The following is a 23,485-nucleotide window of genomic DNA, read 5'->3' as shown; positions in this document are numbered from 1 at the left end:
AGGCACTCTGTTGCAGCTGTCACCAGTGGGCTCCTCTTGCTTAGGCCCTTGATGGTTTGGGCCTGGGTCACCTGGCTGGTGTCTGGGCTTCCAGCTTTTGCCTGTCCCATCCATCCGACACTGCAGCCTGGTGTAGTGAAAAGAGTAGGCTCACCCACTGAGAAATCAAGAGGTTTGGGTTCCAAGCCTACCTCTGCCACTAATTCAACTGTGTGATCTTAAATAAGGTCTTTAAGACCGGGCCTCAGCCTTTCTCAGAACGTATTCTGTGGAACAGTATTTACAGGAGAGCTTCTGGAAAGAACAAGCATTCTTCCCCACACCCCTCCTCAGCAAAGAAACGTGTTCCACCCACAGCTTCCTAAACTTTGGAACCAGCTCCCAAGCGCTCCCTTCCAGCTCTAAAATGCTGCAGTCCACCCTGTCGTCGCCCCCACCCCCCACCCCAGGGCCCCCCAGGAACTGGCTCCTCCATCCACCTCCTCACTCAGCCAAAACCTTATCATCATTCCAGGCTCCTCTGATGCCTCAGCCCCCACATCCAGCCCACAGACAGGTCCTGTCCTTTTAACTCTCAGTGGTTACCTCTGGTCCTTCTGGTACTCTCCATTTCCACTCTGCTTGTCCCACTGCAGCCCATTCTTAGGGCAGCCAGAATGGGTTTGCAAATCACCTCACCTTGACACTCTACTGAAAACCTCCCAGTGGTGGGGCGCCTGGGCGGCTCAGTGGGTTAAGTGTCTGACTTCAGCTCAGGCCATGATCTACGGCTCGTGGGTTCCAGCCCCACGTAGGGCTCTGGGCTGACAGCTCAGAGCCTGGAGCCTCCTTCGGATTCTGTGTCTCCCTTTCTCTCTGCCCCTCCCCCCATCCTTCAAAAATAAACATTAAAAAAATAAAACAAAACAAAAAAAAACCTCCCAGTGGTGTTTCTATGAGGTCCCTAGAGCAGTCAAATTCATAGAGCAGGTGGAATGGTCGTTGCGGGAGCCTGGGGAAAGGAGTCGGGAGTCAGTGTTTAATGGGTACCGAGTTTCAGCTGGGGAAGATGGAAAAGTTCTAGAGAGGGATGGGATGGTGGTGATGGATGCACACAATGTGAATGTACTTAATGCCATTAAACTGTACACTTAAAAATATTTAAAATGGTAAAATGCGTTGTGTATATTTTATCACAAGACAAAAAAAAAAAAAAAAGAAAAAGAAAAATCATAACCCAGTGGCTTCCCAATATATTTAGAATCAATCCAGACTTGGCACCATGGCCAGCCAGAGTCCTGTGACCCACTCCCTTCCCCCTCCTCCAAGCTCACCTGTAATTCTTCTCCACTCGGTTCCTCCATCCAGCCACCAGTGTCCTTTCTGCACCTCACCCAAACTCATCCCTACCTCAGAGCATGGCATCTGCTATTCCGTCTGTCTGGGAACCCCTGCCTGCCCCCGACTCCCAGCCTCTGAAACCCTGCGCTCCCCCACTCCCACATCCTGCCACTTGACCCCTTTCCCCTTGGTTCTTTCTCATCGTTTGGAACTCCGTTCAGAGGTCTCCTCTGTACCAAGACCTGGCCTAAGTACCCATCTGCAACAGGCACTTTGAGCACATCTCTTAGTACCTTTGTAGTACTTATTATTTAGTTACAATACCTTGTCTTACTTAGGTACTGGCTTATCACTTGTCTCTCCCCACGCTTCTCAAAAGTAAGTTCCAAAATGGTTCGTTCCTATGTCTGTTTTCCCTGCTGTATCTTGCACAGAGAATAGTGCCTACTTCATGGCAAATGCTTACTATTTGTTACTTGTTAAATGCATACACAGAAAGAAAGCAGACAGCACTCCCTCTGTGCAGTATGCTGGCCTGGGCAACTCTGTGTTTGATACACTGTGCCTGGTTCTGCTCTTCCCTCCCTGGTGGGGCCTCTTCTCTCCAGCTTCCCTTTCTCTTTGACTCATCCCTCTCTAGGACTGGTCATCCCTTGGCCTCTACACCCTCCCACTTGCTGGCTCCCTTGCTCCATGTCTCCATGCTTGAACCCTCTGGGACTTACTTGTTCATAGCTCATATTGTCAGTCACCGAGCCATGCAGATTCTATGGCAGAAGCCTCTCCTATCTTTCTCCCCAATTCAAAAGTCAGCAAACCAGAGCAGCTGCAAGAAAAAGTCTTGCTGGGGGCACCTGGGTGGCTCAGTCGGTTAAGCTTCTGACTCTGGGTTTCTACTCCAGTCAAGACCTCACAGTTTGTGGGATTGAGCACTGTGTCAGGCTCCGTGCTATATGGAGCCTGCTTGGGATTCTCTCTCACCCTCTCTGCCTCTCCCCTACGTGAAGTCTCTCTCTCTCTCTCTCAAAAATAAACCAACCAAAAAAAAAAAAACCAACAAACAAAAGGAAAAGAAAAAGTCTTTAGCCTGATCACAGCTCTCGCTCACCTTTACCTGGGAGCAAATGCCGAACAGATTCCTAGTCCCGTCTCCTTACTCACACTCCACACTGTTTTACAAAGACATCTTCAGACAGCACTAGTCAAATAGCCCTGCTCCTATTCAAGACCTTTCTATGGCTCCTGAGTGCCTACAGGGTAAACCCCAAGCCCTCCTGCTGGGATCTGTGACCTTCCCAGGTTACTGCAGGTGTCTTCTATGACTCTGTACCTGGCTCTTTACCTTCCACTCAGGTGGAGCCCCTGACCACGCCCTATACATGCCTCATCTGGTTGATATCTTTCCCTTCCTTCAAGGCCAGTTTGAACCACCTCCTCCAGGAAACCTTCCTTGAATCAGAAGACCTGCCCAGGTCTCCTCCTTGCCCTCTTCACATACTATTTTGTATTGTTTTGGAATAACAATAACCACTGTTTATTAAACTCTAATGTGCCAGGTTCTCTTCTGTATTATCTCATTTAAAAATTTCTTTTCTTAATGTTTATTTATTTTTGAGGGAGAGAGAGACAGAGCGTGAGCAGGGGAGGGGCAGAGAGATGGGGAGACGCAGAATCCGAAGCAGGCTCCAGGCTCCAAGCTGTCAGCACAGAGCCTGAAGCAGGGCCCTTACTCACATGCTGTGAGATCATGACCTGAGCCAAAGTCAGACGCTTAACCGACTGAGCCACCCAGGGGCCCCTGTACCCTCTCATTTAATCCTTACACCACTCTTATGAGGTAGGTGCTTTTATTATCCAGGTTTCATGGATGAAGAGACTAAGGCCCATGAGAGGCGGGGCAAGAAGTGACTTGCTAGAGACTGCACCGCTATAAAGCAAGTGAGTCAGGGTCCGAACCCAGACAGCCTGACTCCAGAGACCATGCTCTTAACCTCTACTCCACGCCGTGCTGATTTTTATCCTTTCTATGAAACAAGGCTCCCTTTGCCTGAAAATCTCCCTCCCACACACACCAATTCCTACTCTGCTCTATTTCTACTCTAATTCCTACTCATGTCATGGGAAGCACAACCATCTCCTCCAAGCTGCATTTCCTGCATTCCCTTCCCAGCCAGGATGGGTTAGGTGGTGCCTCTGGGCTTCCTCCATCATAGCCCCAATCACTATCTTCCCACATGGAACCTGGGACCTGAGTCCGAGTGAGTCTGAGTGTCCCTGGAGCCCAGCACAAAAACCCACAGAGGCCTCATAGGGTGTTTGTTGAATGAATGAATGGGACCAGCCTAATTTATCCCAGAATTCCCTTACCACCTAGCAGTCTCCCACAGAAGCCACTCAACATATGGCCACTGAATGTTGATGGCACTAAGTGCAAGGTCACCGGCCTTGATGGGACTCTGTTTCCTGCTGAGACTCCCCCAGGAAGGCAGGGCTAGGCCTCCGCCCAGGCCTCCTTTCTCACCTCAGCCACACCTGAGCCCCTGATCTGTTTTCTGTCCAGATAGGACTGCCCATTGAAAGTGGTAGATAGGAGGGCCCGAGTGGCTCAGTTGGTAAAGCGTCCGACTCTTGATTTTAGCTCAGGTCATGATCTCATAGTTTGTGGGATCGAGCCCGGTGTCAGGCTCTGTGCTGACAGCATAGAGCCTGCTTGAGATTCTCTCTCTCTCTCTCTCTCTCTCTCTCTCTCTCTCTCTCTCCCTCCCTCTCCCTCTCTCCCTTTCTCTCTCTCTGCCCCTTTCCCACTCGCTTGCTCACGCTCGCTCTCTCTCAAAATAAATAAGTTTTAAAAAGAAAAATAAAGTGGCAGATTTCTAGGCACTGTGTCAGTTTCCAGCTTTGCTGCCTTATAGCAGTGACACTTTGAGAAAATCACTTTTTCTCTCAGAGCCTCAGTTTACTCATCTGCAAAATGTGGCTGCTGATATCCATGCCCTGCCTCTTTAGCAGGCTTCTTTACATTTTCTTTAAAATGCATAAAATATCAACAATAATTTGTTCTTCCCACAAATGTTTATTGCACAATTACTATGTTGTACATACTACCTTGTTAAAATTTCAGCCTTCACAGTAACCCTCTGAGGTAGATATTATGAATCTCTATTTTACAGGTGAGGGAGCTGAGGCTCAGGGATGGCATGTGACTTACCAGCTGTGCCTGGGGACAAGTTGCAGAGACTAGATCCATGCATCTGTGTTCTTTCCACCCACTTCACTTCCCAGACTCCCTGCTGCTGTCAATTAGCCAGGGCTTCGCCACCCCCTGGGGCCTCCCCAGGCCTTAGTCCCCTCAGCATTTGCTTCCTCTGTAGAGAAGCAGCAAGGGCTGGTTTCTGAGACCCCAGAAAGATCTCGGTGGCATGTGCTGCTGAGATGAACACTTTGAGAAAAGTCTACCCTCTTCAGTTTTTTAGAAAGCCTGAGAGGGGAGTAGCGTCAAGTTTAATCTATTTGAATCTTTACAGGCACTTTTCTTTTTACAAGTTTGAAAACTTGAGGGATCCTCGAGGGAAGCCCAAGGGATGAATTTCTGGTTCCCAAATCCCTGACTCAGGAGCCTCCCTGGGGGGCCCAGGCAGTCCAAGGTCAGGCTCCACCCCAGCCTGCTGGAGCAGCTCACCCGCACTCCTCAAAGATGTCCGGGTAGTGTCGGAACAGCACCGGCGGGTCCCGGTCCCCCCGCACCGGAGCCCGAGGCACAGCCCGAATCCCAGGCCTCCGACCCCGCCGCCCCCCAGAGCAAGAGCGATGGATCCACTGGTGGGCTTCCACAGCGAACTTCCTCTTGAAGCGCATGCCACACTCGGGGCAGGGGAAGGGCCGCTCCCCTGAGTGCATGCGCCGGTGGCTGACCAGCAGCGAGGGGTAGGTGAAGCGGCGGCCACAGTCCGCACACACGTGACGCCGCTGGCTGTCCTGAGTGTCCACGCCGGGCACCGGGACCGAGGGCTGCACACCTGTGCTCTGGTTCCAGGCAGCGCTGGTGGGTTGCTGTGCTCTTGCCAAAACCTTTCTTACGGTCCAGTCAGGGTTGTGTTTAACCAGCTCTTTAGAAGGCTCCTTCCCAGGAGTCTTTCTGGGTCCCTTGGCTCCTGGCCCTTCCTCTGGTGCCTCTTCCTTCTGGTTTGGGGTGCCTCCTGGGAAACAGGAATTAAGATACGTTTTAAAACACATTTGCTTCCACCGTCTCAGGTTATAGGATTCTTTTACTTAGGAAGTGTCAGAAAAGTACTGTCCAGCGATTAAAACACAGGCTTTGAAGGGTGACTTATCTGGGCCTTGGTGTCTCAATGTAGCAAATGGGATTCAAAGGTTTCTTTACTTCATAGGGTCACCAGGAGGATTAAATCAGTAGAAGCATGTTAAGCATTTAGCAAATGCTCAAGAAAACAGTAGCTATTACTGTTGTGTTTTCTCAATTTTTTTTGTAGGGTAAGACTTCTACAGACGAGGAAACATTTGCAGAAGAGCATTCGGCTAGGGGATGGTGATGGGGGAAACCAAGTTGTTGATTACTGGGCATTTTCTCTTGTACCACTTTGCCTTGCGTGAGGAATGTGAAACGCAGACCTGAAGCCGCTTCCATTCCTAGGGGTTTTTAATTGTTCTTGAAAAGGGAAGAATGGCTGGTGTTTTCTCCAAGTAGGACCTAGAAGCCAGAGTCTTGGACTTGGGCTCCTACTTCTCCTACTCTGGTCCTAACGTGACTACTGTCCCAAGTTCTGAAAATTTTGTACCAGGTCTGTCTTCTTTCCTCTTTAATATCCAACATTGGCAGTCTCTTTAATTCCTTTAGGGACGCTGGCAGTGGGGATTCAAAAGAAAATTCTGTGAAACAGGAAGCCCTGGAGCGCCAAGTGGGGGGTGGGGGGGAGGACTTGGGACAATCCCTCACCTCTCAGAGCTCCTCCCAGGCTTTCCCCCTCCTCAGGATCCTGGGCGGCGGGACTCCAAGCCTCACTCTCCTGTTCCATCCAAGAGATGAGGGCTGGTTTGGGGCCTGGGAATCCTGGGAGAGAACAGGGATCACAGTGCTGGCCTGAGAGGCTGTCCTGGGAAGATGGCATCCCCCTGCCAGGGTAAGGGCACCTCCTCAGAACTTATGCTCAAGCTGGACAAGTTCTGCCACGCTCCTGCTTGAAGGAAGCGGATGCCGGATGGAAGCACTCCCTAACCTGAAGCCCTGGGAATGGAGGTGGCTGTGGTGCTGTTGGTGGAATAGTGCGGGATTAGAGCTCACAATCCTCTCGGTCCTCACGTCATCTCCCCTGTGAACCCCAGTGAAGGAGGAGGGGGGGTATTCTGACCCGGGGCCTCACCGAGCGCGCCCAGGTGGCCGTAGGTCTCCCGCATCACGTCCCGGTACAGGGCCCGCTGCGCGGGCCGCAGACACCCCCACTCCTCCGGGGAGAAGTACACGGCCACGTCCGCGAAGCTCACGGCCCCAGGCTTCTTACAACCAACCCCGGTATCCCCCGGTCTCAGCGCCAGGAGCGGGGCTGGGGGGGGCGCCATGGGGCCTCCCGGCCCCGAGCAGCAGCCGCCCAGTCCCCCAGGCCACTGCCTCCCCGCGCGCGGCCTCAGCTTTCGTCGTCCACAGGAAGGGCTCCGGAGGCCGGGGCCCCGCCCAGCCTTAGCGTCCGGACGCAGTCGAGGGCACCGAGGTAGCAGGGACTGGCTGCTAGGGATTCGGGGGGGTTGTGATGGGGACAAACGAAACCCCTCGGTGTTTATTCACTTCATGGCAGCTTGGATTTAGACAGCCGGGTTAAGAGACCCGGAAGGTGTCTTCAGAAAATATGGCGACATCCTGGCTCCAGTTGTCTCTGGATTCTTTAAGGGCGCCAATGTTTGATCATATCAAACATGGCGCCTATCTGGCTTCTCTGGCCTCAGCGGCCACTTGCCCTCAACCACAATGGCCGCTGCAAGTGGGGCGGGAGAAGAGATAGGCGGGGCGGGGCGGAATGGGAACTGGGTAGAGGTGGGCTAGGGGGCGGAGCCTTCCTGCCTTCAAGAAAGATGGACGGACGGTGGCTTCCAGCACCGCTCTTTGCCTGCACTGCCAGGTGACCGGTGATTGGTTCCAAGAGCAGGAAGAGGCCGCACCGCCCGGCCGGCCGGGCGAGTGGAGCGTTGGAAAGCGCCCCTGGATCGGCTGGTTGTGGAACCTCTGGCAGCCCTCGGCAGGTGTGGAGCTGCACATTGTGTCCTCGACGTTGTCCCTCCTTGCCTTCCCGCGGCAGGATCTGGAATCCGGTCCCCAGCCCCAGAGACGCAAATGCTCTGGCCAAGCCCTGGGGTACAGCCGAGGTAGAAACCAGGTACACGTTTACCGTTGGGACCACGGATGTGGATCGCTCCCGACTCCTTGCATCGCGGGACGGCTGTCAGTCTCTGGACTGGAGCTCAGGGGGAGAACTTGGTTGGTGAGGTTGGAATCGGAATGGGGACATTTTTAATTACATTTTAATTTTTTCCAAATTAACTAATAGTCATGGTTTTTAAAAAGTAATGCAAAGTTTTTAATGAAAAAGGCAGCTCACCGTACCCTTTTCACTTTGTTCCCTAAAGACCACTTTGAACTCTTTTGTTAATTTGAATTATATTGTACATAAAGTAAAACGCACAGCTCTTCAATGTAAAATTCGCTGAGTCTTGACAAATGCATACAGCCGTGTTAACCATCACTCAAAACAAAATATACATCTTAGATGTCACCCCTGAATGTCTCCTTGTACACACTTTCCAGTCATTACACAATTTTTGATTGTGGTAAAATATAACAAAAACTAATTTTATACCTTAAAATTTAATAGCATTTAGTACATTAATAATATGCAAACATTAGCACTACTTTCATCACCCTTAAAGGAAACCCCCAACCCTTTGAGCAGCCACTCATTCTCCCCTTCCTCCATCCCATGGTAATCACGAATCTTTCTGTCTCTATGCATTTACTTTTTCTGGATATTTCACAGAAATAGAATCCTGCAATCTGTGGCCTTTACGTGTCTGATTTCTGAAATTAGCAAAAAGTTTTCAAGATTCATGGATGTGGCATTTATCAGTGCTTCACCCCTTTTATGGTTGAATAATACTCTACTGTATGGATATAGGTTTTCCCTGCTATCTGATAGTAGAATGTTTCTATGAAACCTTTCTTTTAAAAAAAAAAAAAAAGGGTTTTTTTTACATTTATTTTTGAGAGACGGAGTGAAACAGAACACAAGCAGGGGAGGGGCAGAGAGAGAAGGAGACACAGAATCTGAAGCAGGCTCCAGGCTCCAAGCAAGTGCTCAGCACAGAGCCCAGTGTGGGGCTCGAACCCACGAACCATGAGATCTTGACCTGAGCCAAAGTCGGTCACTTAACCAACTGAGCCATCCAGAAATGGTGTAAAGCCAAGAAACAATTACCATTAACTTATATGGAAAACTTTTTTTAAACATTTCCAGACCCCAAAAATAACCTCTCTTAGGCTTTACTTATACCGTAGGACGCACAAAATAAATCTAGATCAAGAACAGATACTCACACAGTTCAAAGCTATAGTAGCTTGATGCCAAGGGGCTGAGTGTAGTTCCCTGGGAAGGAGCTTGGTGGGTCCACTCTCGCTGCTTGGGGTGCAAGCTGCCTCTGTAAAAGCAAAAATTCTTTTTGGCTTTCTTTCAGTTAGTGAAAACAGGTACTAATGTAGAGTTTTTTTGTGTTTTTTTTTTTAACAAATATATTATTTCAAATGGTTGTTTATTTTTGAGAGAGAGACAGAGCACGAGCAGGGGAGGGGCAGAGAGAGAGAGAGAGAGAGAGAGGGAGACACAGAATGTCAAGCAGGCTCCAGGCTCTGAGCTGTCAGCACAGAGCCCAATGCAGGCTTGAACTCATGAACCACAAGACCTGACCCGAAGTCGGATGCTTAACCAACTGAGCCACCTAGGCACCCCTTAACGTAGGTTTTTCTTAAAGTGAAGTGGCCTAATGGGAGCTTTTGAAAAGTGAGGGGACACATGTATACCACATTTTGTTTACCCATTCATCAGCTGATGGAAATTTGAGTTGTTTCCACCTTTTGTGTTGCTGTGAACGTTTGTATAAGGCATTTTGTTTAACAGCTTTGAGATTAAATTAGCTCAATAGATACCTCTTGCATTTAAATTGTACAGTTTAATGGGTTTTGGTATGTTACATTTTTTCAATTGTAAAACTCAAGATATAAAGTTTGCCATTTGAACCGTTTTTAATTTTACAGTTCAGTGGTGTTAATTACATTCACAATGCTGTGCAACCATCACCACTATCTACTCCCAAAACATTTTCATCACTGCAAAAGAAAACCGGGAACCCACTAGGTGGTCATTCCCCATTCTCTAGCCTGGATCCTGGTTAAGTTTTAATCTGCCTTATGTGTCTGTGCATTTGCCTATTCTAGGTACATCCTGTAAGTGGAACCATATAGCATGTGTCCTTTTGTGTCTGACTTATTTCACTGCCATCTTAACCATCCCCGCCATCCTCTCTAGAACTTTCTCATCTTCCCAAACTGGATCGATACACCTTTTTTTTTTTTTAAGTTTATTTGTTTATTTTGAGAGAGAGCGAGAGTGGGATCAGGGGAGGAGCAGAAAGGAGGGGAGAGAGAGAGAGAATCCCAAGCAGGTTCCACACCATCAGTGCAGAGCCCAACTCAGGGCTCGAACCCATGAACCACGGAGATCATGACCTGAGCCAGACACTCAACCGACTGAGCCACCAAGGTGCCCCTGGATCAATATACTTTTAACTCTTAGCCACTTCTTCTGGAGCTTTCATTTTTAAAAATATGCTTATCTTGTTTCTTGATAGGCTCATTTTAGAAATTATTTGTGAGCATCCTGCAATGATACTTACTTGGTTTCTAGCCCCATTTTGCTCACCTTTTTTCCAGACATGAGGTAATAAATTTGTGAAATTCCCTATACATGCTGTGATTATGTTTCTTTTCTGGTCAGTGTTTGCTTTTTTTTAATTAAAATGTATTTGACATATAGCACTGTGTAAATGTAAGGTGTATAACATGTTGATTTGGTACATTTACGTATTGTAATATTGCCATTGTCATTGTTTGCTTTTAAAAACTTTCTAATTATATTTCCTTTCTCCTTGCATCATCTGCCCTTTCTGCTTCTTTAAGTTGTTCTGAACTACCAGGGATAGCATCAAACCTCAAATTCCCATTCCCCCCCCCCCCCCCCCGGGAAACCTCCCTCCTCCCTCCTTGAGCCCTCAAACTGGACTGGGCCTTAGCTGTCGTCCAGGGTCTTACTTCCCCACTGTCCTGGATTGTATCCTCTGCCTCCTAGATTCAAAATCCTCCTAGTTTTTCAGCCGAGATGGATCAGCTTAATGGTTTGTGGCATTGGACTACAGATACTAGATAGCTTTATCCCATTGGGAATATTCCTGCAATCAGGCAGGTGCCATTTGGTCCTTGGATTAACAAAACCCTCCTCTCTGTTGACGGCAGTCCACTGTCTGGTCTTGGAACCACTCCTTGCTTGGCTGTCCTGCCTGCGCTAGCACCTGCTGTCCCCGCCCTTGTGTTCACAAATTATTCATTGCTGTCCAAGCTAGTGCCTTTTTCCGTGTTTGTATTTTCTTGCCCTACCTTTGCTGGTTTTCACTGGAATACTTCTGGCTTTTGGTGTGCCTTCCACTGATATCACCTCAACAGTTACTTGCTTATTTTATAATTTTTTTAAACTTGAGTCCCGGAGGGGCGCCTAGGTGGCTCAGTCAGTTAAGTGTCCAACGTTGGCTCAGGTCACAATCTCACAGTTCACAAGTTTGAGCCCCATGTCCGGCTCTGTGCTGACAGCTCAGAGCCTGGAGCCTGCTTCAGATTCTAGGTCTTCCTCTCGCTCTCTGCCCCTCCCCCACTCATGCTCTGTTTCTCTCTCTCTCTTAAAAATAAACATTAAAAAGAATTTCTTTTAATTTTTTTTTAATCTTTATTTATTTTTTTGGCACAGACAGCAGACGGGAGAGGGTCAGAGAGAGCGGTAGGCACAGAATCCGAAACAGGCTCCGAGCAATGGGCACGGAGCCCGACATGGGGCTCGAACTCACAGACCGCGAGATCTCGACCTGAGCCGGAGTCAGACGCGTAACCGACTGAGCCACCCAGGCGCCCCAAGAATTTTTTTTTTTTTAATTTAAAAAATAAACTTGAGGGGCGCCTGGGTGGCGCAGTCGGTTAAGTGTCCGACTTCAGCCAGGTCACGATCTCTCCGTCCGTGAGTTCGAGCCCTGCGTCGGGCTCTGGGCTGATGGCTCGGAGCCTGGAGCCTGTTTCCGATTCTGTGTCTCCCTCTCTCTCTGCCCCTCCCCCGTTCATGCTCTGTCTCTCTCTGTCCCAAAAATAAATAAACGTTGAAAAAAAAAATTTTTTTTAAATAAACTTGAGGGGCACCTGGATGGCTCAGTTGGTTAAGCGTCGACTTCGGCTCAGGTCGTGATCTCATGGCTCGTGAGTTCCAGCCCCGTATCAGGCTCTGTGCTGGATCCTGCTTCGGATTCTGTGCCTCCCTCTCTCTCTGCCCCTCCCCTGCTCACTCTGTCTCTCTCTCTCTTCCTCAAAAATAAACATTAAAAAAAAAAAAAAAAAACCTTGAGTCCTTGAGGGGCCTCACTGCACTCACAGTGATGAATAGTGTAGAAATAGAGTAAGGAAAAATGTGCCTCCAGATAGGAGTTTCCTTCCAAGCAGAGAATCAACTTTACCTAAAGAGAAACTACAAAGGATTTCACCTGGACCAAAAAATACTTTTGTGTACTCACGTACAATGTTATAAACCACTTCTTTTTGCACGAGGGATAGAGAAAACTTAAGAAGGAGATAGAGCTAAACAATAAACTTGGGTGTTAACTAATCGGATTGAAACACACCTTCAAGACTAAAACTGTGCTCCATCATAAGTGGCTGAGGTCATGTTGTTTTTCCTGCCACACATAAAAATACAAAGATGCTCTCGCTTTCAAAATGTTTTGATTGCCCACTAGCATGTTGTTCCAGAATCTCGATCACATAGGACTATGAGAATTCATAAAACATGCAGGAGATAGCTTTAGTTATAACAGAACGCCGAAGTTTCTTGCGTACAGCTCAGCCTTATGTTGAAGAGCTGAGGAATGATGGGTAATGAGGTCTGCAACGTACTGTGAAATAAAATATGACACATAAATGAACGGACAGGGGCTAGAGAGATGGATCGACATGTGATAAAGCGTAATTGTAGAATCTGGATTAATTGTGGGATCTAAATGATGGGCACGAGTGTTTACCATAAAATTCTTACAACTCTTTTGAATGTTTGAAAAAATGTCATACAGTGACATGAGGGCACTCAGTCACTTCAGACTATGAAGACATGCTAGGTGCTTTCACGTTTTATCTCCAACAACCCTGTGAGGTTGACAAGTGAGACAACTGAGGCTTAGAAAGGTTGAATGACATGCTTAAGGCCCCATAGCTAGTTGGGACTGAGCCCAACCTGGAATCCAGGTCTACCAATTCAGGAGAGGCTATGTGGTGAGGTAAAATAACACCCCGTTATAATCATTTGCGGGGGGGGGGGGCTCCTGGGTGGTTAAGCGTCGGTTAAGCATCCAACTCTTGATGTCGGCTCAGGTTGTGATATTGTTAGTCATGGGTCGAGCCCGTGTCAGGCTCCCTGCTGAGCATGGAGCCTGCTTTGGATTCTCTCCCCACCCCACCCCCGCCCCTCCCCTGCACATGCTTTCTCTCTCTCTCTCTCTCTCTCTCTCTCTCTCTCTCTCTCTCAAAATACATAAACATTTTAGAAAATAATCATTTTTGGAACCCAGGGGTTTTGAGAGCAGTCTTTTGTTCAAAGAGCTATTTGAATCCCCTGGCACCATGCCTGGCATGCAGACATGCTTAGTCCCATCCACTTCCTTGCTTATTCCTTCAAGAGTTTCCTAATCGAAAATAGGGCTAGCGGATCTAAGTGGGTCACAAAGACCCCTTTTAACTGTTGACACATACAAACGTTACAGTAAAAATTAGACTGGAGATACTAGGCCTTGATTTCAACCCTTATCACCGGTAATTTACTCTTTCTTTTAAACAAAAGTCCCAGCATTTTGTTTCCGCCTGCTGTGGTCCAAGAACACATCTTTATTCAGAAGGTGTAAAATCCAGAGAACATGCGAATATCTGAAGAAAAAAAAAAACACAACATCGTAATCACTAATTCATAAAAGAGGGAAAAAAAAACCTTTCAGCTAAGCGTGATACTTTTGTGCGCTATGTACAGGGTGAGCACAGGGCAGGGCAGTTTCCCAGCTGAAGCCACTGTTCTCCCTGTCGTCACCTTTAGGCCCTTATGACCAAAGAGTGCCAACAGTGGCTTGACACTGCATGTGTCTCCTTGCCAAGTGTCTCACCTGCACTGGCTAAAAGAATCCTTGGATGAGCTTCCCCCACTGGCGATGGGCCCAAGGTGTGCCCTCTATCTCAGAGGGTCCTCGGAGAGGGTGCAGGCTCCTTCCATAGGCTCTTGCGTCCAGGGGACCTCATCTCTGAGGAACAGGAGAGCTACAGTCCAGAAAGCAGAATGCTGTAAGGGAGAGAACAACCCAGGGGGAAAAGCTAGTTAGGGAAATGATTGGCAGTGAAGAAACTCCACGTGGGACTTGGGAGCAGAAGCCTCAGAAAATGGGTTCAGCCCTCAAGTGGCTTTTGATTCCTGCCTCCTTCCAAGGTATCAGCTTGCCCTCTCAACTCAGAGCTTTGTTTTCCTCAAATGCCTCCTTTCTTTCCACTCCTTATCCCCCAAATGCATAAAGTTGGCCTTTTCCCTTCCAAAGAAAACTCTAATCATCTCTTGTGAGCTCCATCACCCACTTTCTTGAAATATACCTGGAAAGTACCGGAAATGAACTGGAGGCCTCCCAAAACAGGGATCGGCTCTGAAAGCCCTAACACAGGCCACTGCTCCCTCAGGCTCTCGCCGGAGCGATGGATCCACTGATGGGCTTCCAAGGCATACCTGCGCTTAAAGCCTTTCCCACATTGTGGGCAGGAGAAGGGTGGGCTATCAGAGTGAATGTGCCAGTGACTGAGGAGGAGAAAGGTATAGGTAAAGGGGAGGCCACAGTCCACACAGTGTGTGCGCCTGTATGTGTGCACCTGAGGATGGCCAGCCAGCAGGGAGGTGTAGGCAAAACAGAGGCTGCAGCTGGGACAGCTGTCGGGGCTTCTCCCCCCTGTGCTTGCGCTGGTGGATGGCTAACAGGTAGGGGTAAGTGAAGCGACTTTTGCAGTCTGGGGGGGGCTTCTCCCAGGTGTGAGCCTGCCTGTGGATGGCCAGGGAACCCCTCTGGTGGAAACGTTGCCCACAGTCAGGGCAAGAGTGGGGCTTTTCACCTGTGTGGAAGAGCTGATGCTGGAGCAGATGCTTGCACTGGGAGAGACGAGCCTGGCATTGGTCACACCGGAAGGGCTGCTCCCCAGGTTGGCCAGGAGGGAGGGGTAGCTGAAGTTGTGGCCACAGTTTGGGCAAGAGTAGGGTAATTTGTGGGTTGTAATGTCCTTGAACCAAGGCTAGATTGGGCTCTGCCCAGAGTCCAGTAGAGCTCTGGGCAGGTGGCTTTGTGACTGGGGCCAGGTGGCCTGCTGGATGGCAACCACTCCTCGAGAGACACTTCCTCATGCGCCGTCTCTCTGTTTTGGACTCTTGTTCAGTTCTTTTTCCTCACTGTCATCCCCGGATCCTGAGACAGGATAAAAGATAAAACTTCAAACTTAGCATATTCCATATGGTGGCCTGACCTGGGAAGCAGCATGAATGTCTGAATATATGGCAGTCTGCTGGACTGGGGCTCTTTGAGACTGGGGCCTCATCAAACCCAGAAAGCTAGCCTGGAGTAAAAGCAAATTTCATCATCTGGACGGTGTTAAAACATGAAAGCTCTGAAAACTGGAGATAAACAGAGGTGAACCCCTACTCTGTCAGGCATTGAGGGTGGTGATGGTCTCAGCCTTTGTGGAACTTACAACCCTGAACCTATTTATGACCCCTTTGCAAAACAGCCACTAAATGACCTCCCTTGGGCCATCCCCAGTAAGGGGATGTCATCAAAAAGTCTACACTTGGACTGTACTCCAGGTCCCACAGGAAGACCTGGGAATGAGCATTTATTATGACGTGACGGCAGAGAAAACATGTTTGTTTGTTTGTTTGTTTAATGTTTATTTTTGAGAGAGACAGAACATGAGTGAGAGAGGTGCAGAGAGAGAGGGAGATGCAGAATCTGAAGCAGACTTCAGGCTCTGAGCTCTCAGCACACAGCTGAACTCGAGGCTGGAACTCTGAACCAGGAGATCATGACCTAAGCCAAAGTCCCACACTTAACCGACTGAGCCACCCAAGCACCCCAACATGTTTTATTTTAGAATCTCTGATGAATGACATTATCCTTGCATTGAGGTCCACATATTAATACCTAAAAGGAACATTTATCTTCATTTTATTACACAAGAAAAATCTAATTAGGTATGTGTTTCTCCTTTCCTTTCGCTGCCCTGACAACTCAAGCCCTATTCTGTACTAGACTGGGGTTTTCCAGTATGATTAAGTAGTGCTATTTAGCTGTTCTATGAGCCATTTTGCAGTGAGATTGGAACCTTCGGGAGAGGAGGTTTAGGGATACGCGATGGGGCTTTGGAGGAGGCAGTGTGTGCTATGGATTCGAGTTAGGGGATGAGCGTCTAAGAGGTGCCAATACTGGGTTTGAGTGAAGTACCCATTACCTTTCCCCCGTCTCTGATGACAGCTGCTGGGGTCTCACCCTCTGGATCCTAGGCCTCCACCTCTCCTTCCACCCAAGAAATAAAAGCGGATTTGGGGCCTAAAAATCCTGCGGAGGGGAAACATTGGGTTCGGCTGAGAACCCGAGAGGGAAGGATGAGGCTGCTTCCTTAGTGCCCCACACTTCCATCCCACTAGAACCTGGGGACATCAGTCCCCCCTTCCCGTCATTCCCCCTAGCTGGACCGCCGGGCCTCACCGAGCGCGCCCAGGCGGCCGTACGTCTCCCACATCACGTCCCGGTACAGGGCGCTCTGCGCTGGCCGCCGACACCCCCAGCCCCCCAGAAGAAGTACACGGCCACGTCCGCGAAGTTCACGACCCCAGGGCTGCTTTCTCACTCCCGGCCTCTCCGGGAAGCGTCATGGAAAAACCCTTCAGTGCTACGCCAAGAGAGGCTTCTGGAATATGTGAAAACGCTAGAGGTTTGCTAGCTTTCTTCTGAAAAAGTCCTGAACGGCCACGGCCGTGCCCTTAACCAACATGGCGCCTCTTCGGCCTCAACCTCCCTTGCTTTTCCGGTCTGCCCTTCCTCACCAAGGGGAAAACCAGGAGGGAGGTTGGACCTGCAGGGCAGCAAATCGTAGATGACGTACGTTGATTGGACGGCGCCGGCGATTAGGGGAAGAAGGAAGGCTGTGATTGGTCTCTCCAGAGCGGCCTATTTGAAAGGCTGAGGAGAAGGTGCGACCTGTCTGGAAGGTGGCGCGAGGTGAGAGGCAGTAGGTTCTTTCTCTTTCTTTCTCTCTTCTTAAGTAAGCTTTCTTTTGACCTGGCTTTTCCGGGACAGGACCTAAAAGAGTGTTTTTGACGGTTTGAGGCTACTGCCTTCTACTTACATGAGACCTGTTACGAGCAGGTGCAGATGTCCCGGGCTTGAAGGTGAGTAAAAGCCAAAGGCTGAAAACGAGATGATGGAAGTGAGGGCTGGCCTGCCCCAACCTGCTCTGGGTACCCTGGGCAGGGCTAGCCCGGGTGAGCTGCGGAAACGTTTCCTACCAGGTATTTGATTCGGCCCATGCCCCGAGGTCACAGATGTCTTGCCTTTCACAGACGCAGCAGCTGAGGGACAGAAAGCAGGTTCACAATCATCTGGCTCCCAGGTTCAGCCAAGTGCTTAGCTAAGCACTTACTGTACCCTGTCTCGATCAGAAATTTTGTGTTCGAATTACAGCTCATAAATGAGTAATCAAACTGGAAAATGAATCAAATCACCTCTTAATCTGTTTTTCAAACTTTTCCAACCAAGTAGTATTCATGGGAGCAGAGAAGGAAAGTTCTACGGATATAACAAAAAGCTGTCCATCCGTACAGTGAAACCACTTTGAAGACATAATCTAGCTATACAATTCATGTGAATATGCATTCTATTTCATAATATAGTCAAACTCAATAGAGTGCATAGTCAAAAGTAAGTTTTGAACATGTTGAACGTTCTTATACTACAGGTGGAGTGTAAATTGGTACAACTTTGGAAAACTATCCGTATCTACTAAAGCTAAATATTTGCATGCCTATCTACGACCCAGCAATTCCACTCCTACTCACATAATCAGAAGAAGTGCATACATAGGTTTACTGAACGACACGTACTCAAATGTTCACAGCAACATTAGTTGCAGTAGCCAACAACCGGAAACTATTCACAACAGTAGAAGAATGAATAAATAAATCATTGGAATACTATTCATGGAATATTATTTAGAAATGAGAATGAATAATCTAGAACTACATGCATAATATGGATGAATCTTACAGACATACTGTTGAGCAAAAGAAGCCAGACACAAAAATAATATGTAATATGTGATTCAATTTACATAAAGTATAAAAACAGGCAAAACTATTCCAAGCTTTTTGTTTGTAAAGTGCTGATAATGGGGTGGCTGACTGGCTCAGTCAGTAGAGCCTTGCTCTCAGGGTCATAAATTTGAGCCCCACGTTGGGTGTAGAGATTACCTTAAAATAAATAAATAGGGGTGCCTGGGTGGCTCAGTCAGTTAAGTGTCCATTCTTGATTTTGGCTCAGTCATGATCTCATGGTTCATGAGTTCAAGCCCCATGTGCTTGAACATGAGTTCAAGCCTCTGTGCTGACAGTGTAGAACCTGCGTGGGATCTTCTGTCTCCCTCTCTCTCTGCCCCTCCCCTGCTCGTGTGCCTTCTCTCTCACTCTCAAAAATAAATAAACATTAAAGTAAATAAATAAAGCAGGGCACCTGGGTGGCTCAGTTGGTTAAACATCCAACTACAGCTCAGGTCATGATCTCACAGCTTGTGAATTGGCACCCCTCGTCCGGCTCTGTGCTGACAGTGTGGAGCCTGGAGCCTGCTTCAGTTTCTGTGTCTCCCTCTTCCTCTGCCCCCCCCCCCCCCACTTACGCTCTGTCTGTCAAAAGTTAATAAACATTTAAAAATAAATAAAGTGCTGGTAATATTCTGTTTTTAATTTTTTTTAATGTTTTTATTATTTATTTTTGAGAGAGTGAGACAGAACATGAACAGGGGAGGGGCAGGGAGAGAGGGTGACACAGAATCTGAGGGCAGCTCCAGGCTCTGAGCTGTCAGTACAGAGCCTGATTCGGGGCTCGAACTCAGGAACCGTGAGATCATGACCTGAGCTGAAGCCAGACGCTTAACCAACTGAGCCATCCAGATGCCCCAGTGCTGGTAATATTCTGTTTCTTTCTTTCTTTTTTTTTCTTTTTTTTTTTTAGAGAATGCCTGTGGTTGGGGGGGGGGGGGGCAGAGGGAGTGAGAGAGAATCCCAAGCAGGCTCCATGCCCAGCACAGAGCCTGACATGGGGCTCAATTCCACAACCCTGGGATCATGACCTGAGTCACAATCAAGAGTTGGACATTCAACCCACTGAGCCATCCAGGCACCCCAATATTCTGTTTCTTGATCTAGGCACTGGTTACGCAGATGTGTTCAGACTGTGAAAATTGACCTGTACGTACACTTAACATATGTGTGTTATGCTTCAATTAAAAAAAAAAAGTCTCCTTCCTCTACTCCCCTCCCCTTTCCCTTCCCCTTCCTAGAGACAACCTCTATTGCCAGTTTCTTGTGTCCTTCCTGAGATAATTTAGGTACATGAAAGGATACATTTTCTTCCTTTCATAAGTAGTATAATAAACACACTGTTCACTTTGCTTTCTTTTCTCACTTGATACATCTTGCAGATTGTTCAATTTCAGTACATATAGATCTGCTTTTTTTAATGGCTGCGTACATAGTGTTCCACTATGGATGGAACAGTTTGTCTAGTTCATTTTCTTTTTTGTAATTAAAAAAATTATTAAAAATTTATTACAAATTTTTTTTTAATTTTTTTTTTCAACGTTTATTCATTTTTGGGACAGAGAGAGACAGAGCATGAACGGGGGAGGGGCAGAGAGAGAGGGAGACACAGAATCGGAAACAGGCTCCAGGCTCTGAGCCATCAGCCCAGAGCCCGACGTGGGGCTCGAACTCACGGACCGCGAGATCGTGACCTGGCTGAAGTCGGACGCTTAACCGACTGCGCCACCCAGGCGCCCCTTACAAATTTTTTTTTAACATTTATTTATTTTTGAGTGACAGAGACAGAGCGTGAATGGGGGAGGGGCAGAGAGAGGAGACACAGAATCCCCTGCAGGCTCCAGGGTTCTGAGCAAGCTATCAGCACAGCTGACCATGAGGTCATGACCTGAGCTGAAGTCAGATGCTCAACCGACTGAGCCCCCCAGGTGCCCCTATCTAGTTCATTTTCTGTTAATGGTCAGTTAGTTTTTTTCCAGTCTTACTGCCATAAAATAATGTAATCACATCCTTAGATATGATTTTTTTTTAAGTTTATTTATTTATTTTGAGAGAGAGGGGGGTTGGGGTTGGGATGCGGGCAGAGAGAGAGAACCCCATGCAGGCTCTGCAGACTCTGTCAGTGCAGAGTCTGACTCAGAGTTGGAACTCAGGAACCCTGACATCATGACCTGAGCTGAAATTAAGAGTCAGATACTCAACCAACTGAGCCACACATGCACTGCCCCCCGCCTTAGATATACTTCTTTAGGCACATATATGAGCGTGTCTGTAGAATAAATCATAGAAGCAGAATTTCTGACTCAGAGGGGAAGTCTAGTGTTTTAAGCCATTTATTAATTTAAGTTAGTAAAATTGTCTCCCAAATCCATAAGAAGCATATCCAGAATATGTACCATATTTCTTTTCTATCTTCAGGCTACCCGGTTTGAGAAGCATGGTTTTAAGGTCTTTTATTTATTCGGGTGACATGGCAGACAGAATAGTGGGCCCCAGAATGTCCATGTTCTAACCCCTGAAACCTGTGAATATGTTACATCGGCAAACAGAACTTTGCAGGTGTGATTAACCCAAGGATTTTGAGATGGGAAGACTATCATGGATTATCCCAGGGGGTCTAATGTAATCGCAACGATCCTTATAAAAGGGAGGCAAGAGGGTCCTCTCTGGGCTCAGACCTAGTTTGCAGTGACATGGCTAAAATGCCCCAAGAAGGTCAGAATTGTCGGTAAATACAGGAGCCATTTGCCTCCCTCAGGAAAATGGTGAAGAAAATTGAAATAAGCCAGCACTCCAAGTATGTTTGCTCCTTCTGTGGCAAAACAAGGATGAAGACGTGAACTGTGGGGATCTGGCATCGTAGTGCCTGCATGAAAAGAGTAGCCGGTGGCGTCTGGACCTACAAGACCACTTCCGTCGTCACAGTGAATTCTGAGGACTGGAGGAGTCTTTCTTCATTTGAAACATTGCTAGCCTGTAATAAATGAGTTATGTAAACAAAAAGGGAGGGAGGCGGCAGGAAGATCAGTGTCAAAGAAGATGTGTCAACAAAAACAGAGGCGGGAGTGACGCATTGCTGGAAAGGGAACACAAATCGAGGACTCGGGGCAGCCTCGAGAGGCTGGAAAGGGCAAGGAATGGATTCTCTAGAGTTTGGAGAATGCGACCTTGCTGACACCTTGACTTTAGTCCTGGAAGACCTATTTTCAGACTTCTGACCTGCAGAATTGTGAGATAATAAATTTGTGTTATTTTAAACCTCTTAGTTTGGTAATTTCTTACAGTAGCAGTGGGGAACTAATACAGGTAACACTACTGAATAGCAATTTCTGAGCTTTGTCAAGTACTGTGTTGCGGATGTGAGCACTCTCCTAGCTCTGAATTCAAGAATTGAAGATCTAAAAGAGAAGCAATAAAGACATTCTGCTGCATGAAAGAAGCCTTAGACAAAAGAACACACACTGTAGGATTCCATTTATGTGATGTTTTATGACAGCGTAATTGAATCTGTAGTGGCGACATAATTAGAGCAGTAGTCTCTGGTGGGAGGGGGATGGGTTTGACTAGGAAAGGCCATGAGGGAACTTTGTAGGGTGATAGTGATGTTCTATCTCTTGATGGAGGTTTGGGTGTATGCTTAGCAAATACTTAAAATTTATTTTCATTTTATTCTATGTAAGTTTAACTCAAAAAATATGTAAAGCAAATATTGCACTCTAGCTAATAGTGTGCATGCTGAAATGTTCAGGGGTCATGTGTACTGACATTGACAATTTCTTTGAAGTGCATCAAAAAAGGAAATGGGCTGGTAGACAGATGGATAGTTACATGATAAGGCAAGTACAAGTACGGTAAAATGTTAATGCTAGAATGAGGTGAGGTGGTAAATATATGGGTGATCACTGTAAAATTCCTTCAACTTTACTGTGTGTTTGAAAACTTTCAAAATAAAATGTTGGGAGAAAAAGAAAAGAGAAGCAAACTGCATATTGCCTAGACAAAGCATGATTAGCCATTAAAAAAATTTTTTTTAATGCTTTTTTTTTTTTTTTTTTTTTTGGCAGGGGGAGGGGCGGGGTGGAGCAGAGAGAGGGAGACACAGAATCCGAAGCAGGCTCCCGGCTCTGAGCTGTCAGCACAGAGCTCGTTGCGGGGCTTGAACCTACGAGCCGTGAGATCGTGATCTGAACCAGAGGCAGGCACCTGTGATTAACCATTTTTAAAGTACAGTTAAGGGGCGCCTGGGTGGCACAGTCGGTTGAGCGTCCGACTTCAGCCAGGTCACGATCTCGTGGCCCGGGAGTTCGAGCCCTGCCTCAGGCTCTGGGCTGATGGCTCGGAACCTGGAGCCTGTTTCCGATTCTGTGTCTCCCTCTCTCTCTGCCCCTCCCCCGTTCATGCTCTGTCTCTCTCTGTCCCAAAAATAAAATAAAACGTTGAAAAAAAAAAGTACAATTAAGTGGCATTTAGAGCATTCACAATGTTTTGCAACCACCACCTCTCTCAAAACGTCATCACCTTTGGGATTTTGATTTGATTACACTGAATCTGTAGATTTCTTTGGGTATTGCTGGCATCTTAACAATATTAGGTCTTCCAATCCATGAGCACGGATATCTTTCTATTTATTTAGGTCTTTAATTTCTTTCAGCAGTATTTCGTAGTTTTCAATGTACAAGTCTTTTGCCTCCTTACTTGAATTTACTCCTAAGTATTTTATTCTTCTTCATGCTACTATAAATGGAATTGTTTTCCTAATTACCTTTCTGGATTGTTCATTGCTAATGAGCCCAGCATGAGACTGGAACTCATGAACTGTGAGACCATGACCTGAGCAGAAGTCAGATGTGCAACCGACTGAGCCCCCCGGGCGCCCCATAGAATTTTCTTTTTTTATAATGTCTTTGTCTAGCGTCAGTGTAAGAGTTTATGGATTCAAATCCCTTTCATTTGGGAATATTTTCTCCCATTCAGTAGATTGTCTTTTAATTCTCTCCAAGGTATCTTTTGAAACACAAGTTTTAATCTTGATTTAATTAGTGCATATCTTTTGTCATTTGTCCTTTTTGTGTCATATCTAAAACCATTGCCAGACCAGAGGCACCTGGGTGGCTCAGTCAGTTAAGCATCCAACTCTTGGTTTCAGCTTGGGTCATGATCTCGCAGTTTGTGAGTTCAAGCCCCGCATCAGGCTCTGTGCTGATAGTACAGAGCTTGCTTAGGATTCTCTCTTTCCCTCTCCCTCTGTCCCTACCCCCCTCATGCTCCCTCTCTCTCTAAATAAATAAATAAACTTGAAAAGGGCCCAAGATCCAGATTAACACCAAACCACCTGGCCCAAGATTGCAGATTGACACCAATGTTTTTTTCTAAGAGTGTTTATTTCCTCATTCATTCATTCATTCATTCATTCACTTATAGGGAGAGAA

At 47.3% G+C, this 23,485-nt stretch overlaps 1 protein-coding gene and 1 long non-coding RNA gene across 3 annotated transcripts; both read right to left on the bottom strand.

Moving 5' to 3' along the window:
- Positions 1–4,373: 4,373 nt before the first annotated feature.
- ZNF688 (zinc finger protein 688) lies at positions 4,374–7,313 on the bottom strand. 2 transcript variants are annotated; one of them, XM_011290527.4, is made up of 3 exons: positions 6,699–7,299; positions 6,275–6,388; positions 4,374–5,516 (listed from the first exon to the last, which is right to left on the bottom strand). In XM_011290527.4, exons 1-3 carry the CDS (start codon positions 6,892–6,894, stop codon positions 4,996–4,998), a joined length of 831 nt encoding a protein of 276 aa, XP_011288829.2. In that variant the 5' UTR covers positions 6,895–7,299; the 3' UTR covers positions 4,374–4,995. The 2 variants fall into 2 exon arrangements, with proteins under 2 accessions (XP_011288829.2, XP_023102885.2); XM_023247117.2 differs by lacking the exon at positions 6,275–6,388 and having other exon boundaries at positions 6,699–7,313.
- A 6,225-nt stretch (positions 7,314–13,538) lies between these two features.
- Positions 13,539–16,594, bottom strand: LOC102900575. Its single transcript, XR_002738967.2, has 5 exons — positions 16,453–16,594; positions 16,196–16,302; positions 14,810–15,156; positions 13,828–14,000; positions 13,539–13,597 (listed from the first exon to the last, which is right to left on the bottom strand). It is a non-coding gene; the product is annotated as an uncharacterized LOC102900575 (long non-coding RNA).
- Positions 16,595–23,485: the final 6,891 nt, after the last annotated feature.

Source organism: Felis catus, chromosome E3, assembly GCF_018350175.1.
Source record: "Felis catus isolate Fca126 chromosome E3, F.catus_Fca126_mat1.0, whole genome shotgun sequence".
NCBI lineage: Eukaryota > Metazoa > Chordata > Mammalia > Carnivora > Felidae > Felis > Felis catus.
The sequence above is the reverse complement of the archived record's forward strand: the minus strand, read 5'-3'. Positions and strand labels throughout refer to the sequence as shown.

What these genes read in the sequence shown, in the direction of transcription:
- ZNF688 (XM_011290527.4), bottom strand. Translation starts at nt 6,894, where the DNA reads ATGGCGCCCCCCCCAGCCCCGCTCCTGGCGCTGAGACCGGGGGATACC. An exon ending in CGGCCACCTGGGCGCGCTCG is followed by an intron (nt 6,389 to 6,698) that starts GTGAGGCCCCGG and finishes GTTCTCTCCCAG; the next exon opens with GATTCCCAGGCCCCAAACCA. An exon ending in CCTGGGAGGAGCTCTGAGAG is followed by an intron (nt 5,517 to 6,274) that starts GTGAGGGATTGT and finishes CCTGTTTCCCAG; the next exon opens with GAGGCACCCCAAACCAGAAG.